The 8596-nt window shown below is 30.0% G+C and overlaps 1 protein-coding gene across 1 annotated transcript; it reads left to right on the forward strand.

Annotated features, from left to right (window-relative positions):
- Nucleotides 1–6666: 6666 nt before the first annotated feature.
- On the forward strand, nt 6667–7947 carry LOC139514869 (uncharacterized). Its single transcript, XM_071304464.1, has one exon. It carries the CDS (start codon nt 6742–6744, stop codon nt 7684–7686), a length of 945 nt encoding a protein of 314 aa, XP_071160565.1. The 5' UTR covers nt 6667–6741; the 3' UTR covers nt 7687–7947.
- Nucleotides 7948–8596: the final 649 nt, after the last annotated feature.

An 8596-nucleotide genomic window follows, 5' to 3' on the forward strand; every position in this document is an offset into this window, starting at 1 on the left:
TGCCAAAAATATAACACAACCGCACCATTTTCAAGAATACTTAACCAAGGTAGGAATATCCTTAGTATAGTTTTTGCTGTCTAAATAATTTTTTTTATGTTTTCTGTTCACTAATAAAAAGGAGAGACCAAAAGAAACAGAAATTAACAACCATACGACCTTCAACAATGAGAAAAGCCCATACTACATAGTTAGCTATAAAAGTCCCCGAAATGACAAATTCAAAATTATATAAACGAGAAAACTAACGGCCTAATTCATGTAGAAATGTATTTGATGGTAGGGTCAATATTTTGATTTTTTGTGGTATGTTCATTTCATTCACTATTTATATAGAACATATTTAGGGTTTTGCGTGTTGTTCTCTCCACCATTGCTAACAATCAAAATAACGTGAACTCTATAAAAAAGAATTTCAATTCATATTTGTGGATGTATAGTTTAATTTACTATTATACAATTTCTGTAGTTATCTGTAACAACTACATGGTATATATTTTCATATAAATTTAGCCTGTTAGAAATCGTAATCAATATTGAAAATTCAGGTTCCAAGAAAGTTTTAAGTAAAAGTGTGTATGAACGATCTTTTGGATGTACGGGAGGTATAAATACACCGCCACGTTTTTATTATTTGTACGAATCCGGGCATTATATCAGATGTCTTTTGTATATAGAGAAAATGTGTTAATCCTTCCAACATTGTTGTTTTAAGAATTTGTAAGTGGCCTTGCAAGGCAAACTTTCCTGCACTATCTGCAATATTTACCCGTAGATATTCTCAATAAATAAGGCTGAATATTACATAAAAGGAATAACAGGAATTGCCAAAATACTACACAGTATAAAAACAAAAACAAAAATGAAAGAAACAGAAAAAGGCAAAAACAACACAAACATATTGTACAGCTAGTCTGACTTGATACAGACACAAAATGTGAAAATATTATAGATGCTTTTTGTAAATGTTTGTTTGTTTTGAGATTGTAAGACAGTGATAACTGCTGTAACCATATTTTGACTATTTTGCCAATCATGTATTTAGTTTTGATGTTATATTTGTTATTCTCATAGGATTTTGTCTAATGCTTAGTCCGTTTCTGTGTGTGCTACATTTTAATGTTGTGTCGTTGTTCTCCTCTTATATTTAATGCGTTTCCCTCAGTTTTAGTTTGTTACCCGATTGAAAAAATCATTTGATTTTGCCATTTGATTAGGGATTTCCGTTTTGAATTTTCCTCGGAGTTCAGTATTTTTGTGATTTTATTTTTTATACATGCTAAAGCTCACTCCCTCTCTTACCCCCATCTAGACCAAAAGTCGTAAAACTAAAACAAATAACAAAATTGCAGCTACAATCAATAAACCGCAGGTATGGAAATAAATTAAACCTGCATACCTGTGCGTGAAAAATGTGCTTGCTACTACATGAAACAAGCTGAAAGGTTGTTACAACGGTTAGTTGGATAATGTCACTCAAGAAAAATGAATGACTTTTCTGGATAATGTAGTATGAAGTATATATATAACAACAGATTTTTTTTATTGATAGTGTAAGTGAAAAGTATTTGATTAAACCGTAGAAAAAAAATTAATTTGATTTCAGCGGGGGATGCTCAAATCAGAAAATATTCAAATATTGCAACCTTATACTTAGTATAATAGTCCCAGCCTTGATATAACTGTTACAGATATTTACAAATGTACAATGTAGTAACCTCAATGAGGAGAGTCGCTTGAAAGTTATCAACAGAGAATTTGGAAGGGGTTTACAAAATAGAGAATAATAAGCACAAAGTGCCAAATAAGGGGCAAACAATAGAAGTGTTAAACTATAAGGAACAGAGAAAAATAAGCAAAATAGAGGGGGGAAAAAAGAGAAAAATGGTCTAGAAAATTAATGAATAAAAAAAAACATCCAGACCCTTACAACAAGAATACGTATGAAGATATCAATAGAGCGATCAAAATCGAATGTCGAAAAAGTACAGACGATACACGGCCTTAAGAAAAAGGAAAGATAAAATAATACAGAAAAAGAAAGAACACAAATACCAAATTTTATTATTAATATCGAGTGTACTGTGAGACGATTTTATAAGAAAAATACTCTAATTGTTATATTATTATTTTTTTTTTTCAATATATTTTGTAAACTGAGTATTTTTGTTATTTTTCTTATATTTCAAACAGTAAAATTTAAAAGTTTATTTACAATATCACCTCTTTCATATTGTTGATGGGTTTCTGTTTTATTGCTGATGAATTCACCTAAACTTGATATTAGAATACTAAAACTGATAAAAGCAAAGCCATTCACCAATCGTGTATTCCTTTTGATTTCTCATTTTACAAATTTTATGCCAAAATCTGTTGCCTTCCTTATTACACTGTTCAATGGTAAAACCAAATCTCCTGGAGTGTTACTTTATTTAACAAAACCTAACACTATACGAAGATAAAAACGCTAAACAGCAAGATGACGTTAAGAGAAAAATTGTTGTAATTACATTAAACTTTATTTCATTTTTATAACTCACAAACGTACTGAGAAATTGTGTTTGATAAATTCTCGATGAAACATTTTACATTGAAATGAAAATTCAATTTAGTAAACCATCTGTGACAGTGTGTATCATCGTCCGTTATATTGAACACCTCACCAGGGGTTCCGTAAATAAAAGGTAGCATTCACATTTTACTTTTCTCTGAACATCATTCTTTTCCACTTTTAATAAATTTATAAAACTATCAAAGAATGGATGTATTCGTTATTAGGTCTGTAGTTTATAAAAAGTATATAATATTTTATTTTTATTTTATATCTTTGAACATGATTAATTTATTTTTTATTTTTTAAAAGAACATACAACATATTTTCAAATGTGATGTAATAATATTAAAATTATTTTAAAAGCGATAATGATAAGCAGGAATTAAATTGAAACAAAGCTGCCGTTTGAAAAAAAATATTCAACAAGGACAGACAAACCTTTTACAAAAATTATGTTACAAGATATTTAAGTTTAATGACAATATTTTTTTGGCATTCTAATACTGCATAAAATGGAGAAAAACATGTGTTAGACCAGCGGACTGATATCAGCTTGCACGGCTATTTCAATGGGGGAAACACCCCAATCTAATATGGGGTCTCGGAATGATACGTTAATAGCGCACCCGTTATCACAATGTTAACGCAAACGTTTGTGAATACTACGTTAAATTTAACGGACGTACCCGTTAACGTCTCCGTTAAGTTAACGGGTCCGTTAGTTAACGGATGCTTCGTGAATAAGCTCCCAGAACCCATATCGAAAATGCTATATTAAATAACCTATAAATCTAGCAAGGTTTGCTTCAATATAGCAAACTATTATTCGTAATTAAAATATTCAGTAGAACCACTGTTTCGTATTGTTCTAGCTATTCAAAGTTTACGGCTTAACGGATGCCCCTTCTCTATGCTTTGTTTATGATATGACATAAGCTCTCTTGAGAAGATGATGGTGCTCGTTTTAAAAACGTTAACAACTAAATTGAATTCTATTGTCAACAATTATCTCAGTGAGAGTGCACCTTTCAACAGTAACAGTTTAAATGTTATTATATCCTAACTTATAAAGAAAATTAATCGCATAAACTGTATTTTGATCCATTAATTATTTATCAATTTCAAAAGTTGTATTTTCAATAGCCCCAAACAGCAAGATCGCACTGAATTTAACCACTTAACATTAAAACATCATTTGAAAATCTTTTTGCAATGGCATGAACTACCTCATTTCCGATAGCAGGAGACAACAATTAAAGATATTATCCGAACCAAATACGGACCTTTTTGTTATTATGTTACCTGAGCTAATCCGGTCGGAATGGCAAACTAATGTCAGTAAATAAAAAGATATCATAATCATTTAATTTCAACACACGCGATTGCTATCAACGGTCTTCCTTCTGCTTGCCAAAGTGAAATAATTACATGACTATTCGTATCCGGACTTCAAGCTAGGAAAAGCGCCCTCCTAATATTTCTATTTTCCGTTCAATTATTATCAAACTCATTATGTGTAATTTATCTTGATAGATTCTGCTACTTTGAAGGATTACATAAAATTTCTAGTCTTGTATTATTTCTTCATCAATGTTATATTGATTATTAACCATTATTGTTTGAAAATAGATTTAAATAGAAATATAATTACATTTAATTTTATTTGTTGCCGACTAGGTCTTACTTTTTAAGTGAAGCTATTTTCTTCTAACATGAACTTGTTTTTTGAAATTCTTTTCCTGTTGAATGGAATTATATTTTTATTTGAGCCTATCGTCGTATTGTTACAATTATTGAAGAAAGATAAGATTGCATGATTTAGAGGTATAATAGAATTTGAAAAATTTACAAAATATTTGTTTTTATGTTAAAACATTCAGTCCCTTTGTATGTGGTTTGTTTGTTGATAGGGTTTTTATAGATTTTTTCAAACACGATACATTTTTTAATGGTGTTTATTAGTAAAGAGTGTAATATAAAAAAAACTTCACAGAAGCTGCATTACTAATTTAAGAAAAAGAAACGACACAAGATTTTTTTTTTTTTTTTTTTTTGAAAATAAAAAAACCGGCTTAAAACTTGAAATCAAAGTATAATCTTATAAAAAAAAACATAGATTCTTTTTCTCTGGTATCATTGCCGATGTTGGTAGCCGGTTAGGCAAAGAAAAAAAATACAAAAACAGCCTTTAATGAATAACATTCTCTCAATTTGATTTCACGACTTAGTATAATAGGCATTTGACTCTGAAATAAAAAAAAAAATCTATAAAAAAAAAGTCAGAGACTAGTGCTTTGGAATGTTTGAATCATGTGCACTCGCTTTGCAATTGAATATTTTCATTTAGTAGTTTAACAGATTTCAGATTTATTATATTTATTGTAAATTTGAGTTCGAACTGGGGTATCATTACCTCTGTTGACTATTATGTATTTGAAAATTACAGTAGCTTCATTAATAATAATAATAATAAGAATAATAATAACAATAATAATAATAATAATAATAATAATAATAATAATAATAATAATAATAATAATAATAATAATAATAATAATAATAAAGTAATAATAATAATTATTTTAAAAATAATAAATGATATGAGACCATAGTTTGAACATCAAATGCAGTTTCTTAGTATTTAACTTTATTTTTCCATGTTTCTTTTGGTGTTGAACTAACATTGTATTTGTTCATTGATTTTATATTGGTTACACTGAGTGCTGACTGATTGCACCATAGAGAGCCCTCTATCAATGATTATCAGATACTGAATAGTTATTCTTACAGTATAACTGTTAAATTGTCAATTCATGTTTCGATTGATTCCAATGGATTTGTATTTTGTATTTTCCAGTCATTGTAGTAAGGCTAATCAACCTTTCACTGCCTTTTATTACCACAGACAATTTAACATCTGATGTCTGAAAATGTTTACAAAAACATTATGTATTACTAAATATATGTCGATGAAGTGCATTATTAGACCCATATTGCATGAAATATAATATGTAAAAGACGGTAAAGTCTTTAGTATGATTATTTTATACACATATATATATATGCATATTATTGTTTCAAAGTACAGTGACATTTAGTTTTATATATTAAATGTTACATTGTTAATATTTTAGAATTAATCTGTTTATTTTTTTAATTAGTTTTGCAGCCATTGAAATCCTTGAAGTATACACTATACATTACGACCAATCGTATGAACAATTTAATTTTGTAAATTTGTCCTATTGGTTCTTTTGAAATGGTACTATCAATCTGCTTTAACTTTTATCAAGTACATGTTGGCATTTTTGAGAATTAAAACAAAATTTTACTATCATTTTTGTTCGCGGACTTTTTTTTAGTTATTATTAAAACATCAAAACATGAGCAAATCTTAAGTTGAATAAATTTCTGGATTATTTATATTGTGTTTTAAAGCAGTTCATACTGAAACTAATTTGGCCTTCTAAACCTTTTTACTTCGAGCGCCACAGATGAGATTTGTAGTCGAAACGCGCTTCTGGCGCTTAAAATTTAAAACCTGGTATCTTTCATGAGTTTATTATTAAAATGAATATGAATAACTCGACTATATATGCCTCTTCGCCTAAATATCCAGAAACCGATTCACTGATCACTAAATGATAAGCAAACTAAAAATCCACAGAACCCAGATTTATCAAAATCTTTATATATATCATTTTAGTTAAATTCGTCTTTCTCAAATTAAATATTGCTGGAATTTTATTTAGCAAAAAGATGTTGGTCAGTAGTTTTAAACTTCGACACCAGTTAATCATCTCTCAAGCACCAAGTTCCAAGATTTTCGATGATAATCTCCAACAGCTAATACATTTTTAAAAACAATTTGTAATGAAGCAGCTTGTCGAACGAAATTATAATATAAACAAAATTAACAAAAAAACATATATTATTTCAACTTTTTATCTTATAAAACTTCCTTTGTCAATCATATGTTTTGTTTTAAGTGCATTCTGTCTAGGAATTTCGTCAACAGTTTAACAAATGTACGGCTTACAGTGTTATGTATTTCATTCAACAAATTGTTAATATATTTATATTAAATATGGACTTTATTTTACAGTGGGCCTCCCGTCTGCGATGATAATTCAATACTACCAACTGAATATAGCAGATCTTTACAGACCAATTGCATTCCGACATCTATGCCTGCAATTCGAAATCCAATCCCTAAACCACGAGAAAGTATGCATACGCTCGGAAATCCTGACATACGATCTAGTTTAACTAGTGTTTCCCTCAGAGCAATGGCAGCACCGTATATGTCACCATTCCCAAATATACCTCTTCCTACCGGATCTTCTTCTAGTACGGCATCCTTACCATCTACAGTCCTTCAGTATCCAACTGCATTGTATCCATTTCAAAATACAGCATCAAACGAACTAAAGCAACTGACACTTGCCCAATATCACAATTTCGCAACTCCGCCAGGCTTTCCAACAGATTTGTCCAAAGTGAAATCTCCATTTATTAACAGAAATTATTTAGAGTTGGCTATGTTGGTATGCAATACATTTCGGGGAAAGTTGTTTCCGTGTCCACATTGTCGATACGTCACAGACCGAAGAAACAATTTGAAGAGACATATATCAACTATGCACCAGGCTTGTGAAAAAGTTTTAGAATGCTGTGGTGTCAACTTTACGACAAAAGCATCATTAAGAGAACATATAATGATCTTCCATCACAACGGGTATTCATGTGCGTTTTGCGGACGACGTTTTTGTCGAAAAGCGTTGTTGAAAAGGCATTTATCTGTACACAGTGGTCAAAAAGACTACTCTTGCCCACACTGTGATTATGCAACAAGTCACAAAAGTAATCTGGAAAGGCACAAGCGCATTCATGAACGTCTCCGAGGCGATGACGAGGATGGTGAAAATAGTCAATCTTATATTGATGTTGAGCACATTAATGACAATTTATCGGAATCGGAAGACAATGATAACATCCGAAAGACCCCTGAACCCCTTTCCCTCACAAAAGATGATATAATTGATGAACATTCGACTCGAGGACCACGAGCTGATTTCCACCAGAGTGTTACAACTAACATTCGTGAAGATTGCATTGATGTAAACATTTAATCTTGCAGAACAATTGAAATATTTTTATGGGAGTTGGAAATTCAATAATTCTGAATGAAGACATTTTAGGCTGTTTGTGATATAATTTATTCTCACATATGAATAGTACCCGACAAGTTACATTGCATGAATGTTAAAGCATGTGTTGAAATATTTGATATATTATTATTTCTTTTAAAATTAGAATGACATATAATTTAAATGACAATACAAGTTGCACAGTGTTGTTTGTGCTCTGTTAAATGAATATTTAATTTATTGTTTTTATTACACAATTACAATTGTTGTATGTTTTATTGGTGAAATAAAGATTTTAGACGTCTTCTTTAGTCTTGTCTCTTATAGTTACTTATGGTGATAGTGTTTGTCTGCTTTCCCTCTAAAAACAAACATGAGACATGTGCATTATATGTTGGTATCAGGTATCTATCACATCTATTTAAAGATGAAGCGTTGCTTGAATCCAACGTGCATTTTCCAGTCTGACTGAATTGACACCCGTGGAGTGATTAGGTAACAGTCTAGCATTAGCAACGTCATTCTACAAAGCTAGTTTTGCTGAAATATTTTCATCAAAACTATTAATTTCTGTTTTATCATTCGTAGATCTGAAACCAATAGAAAAGAGGATATGATGTATTTGTTTACAAATCTACTTGAAAACAAAAACAAATGGAAAGAAACAAAAATTTTTGCCGTTCTCCATATCAAAACCACACCAATGCACCAAACAAGTAGCAAACGTTAGTTTGAACATCAAGGCATATTCAATGAAGTCACTTTCAATGTTTGAACGGCATATTAGTTAAATATCGACAACGTTTTATATCTGTTTTGACGAAAACAATAACATGAAAAAAAAAATCTAAGCAAAAAAACTTACCAAACATCCTAAATCTAAAAAATCAAA

Source organism: Mytilus edulis, chromosome 3 (assembly GCF_963676685.1).
Source record: "Mytilus edulis chromosome 3, xbMytEdul2.2, whole genome shotgun sequence".
Classification (NCBI taxonomy): domain Eukaryota; kingdom Metazoa; phylum Mollusca; class Bivalvia; order Mytilida; family Mytilidae; genus Mytilus; species Mytilus edulis.

Bases quoted from the DNA above. Each gene is read 5' to 3' on its own strand.
- LOC139514869 (XM_071304464.1), top strand. From the start codon at position 6,742: ATGCCTGCAATTCGAAATCCAATCCCTAAACCACGAGAAAGTATGCAT.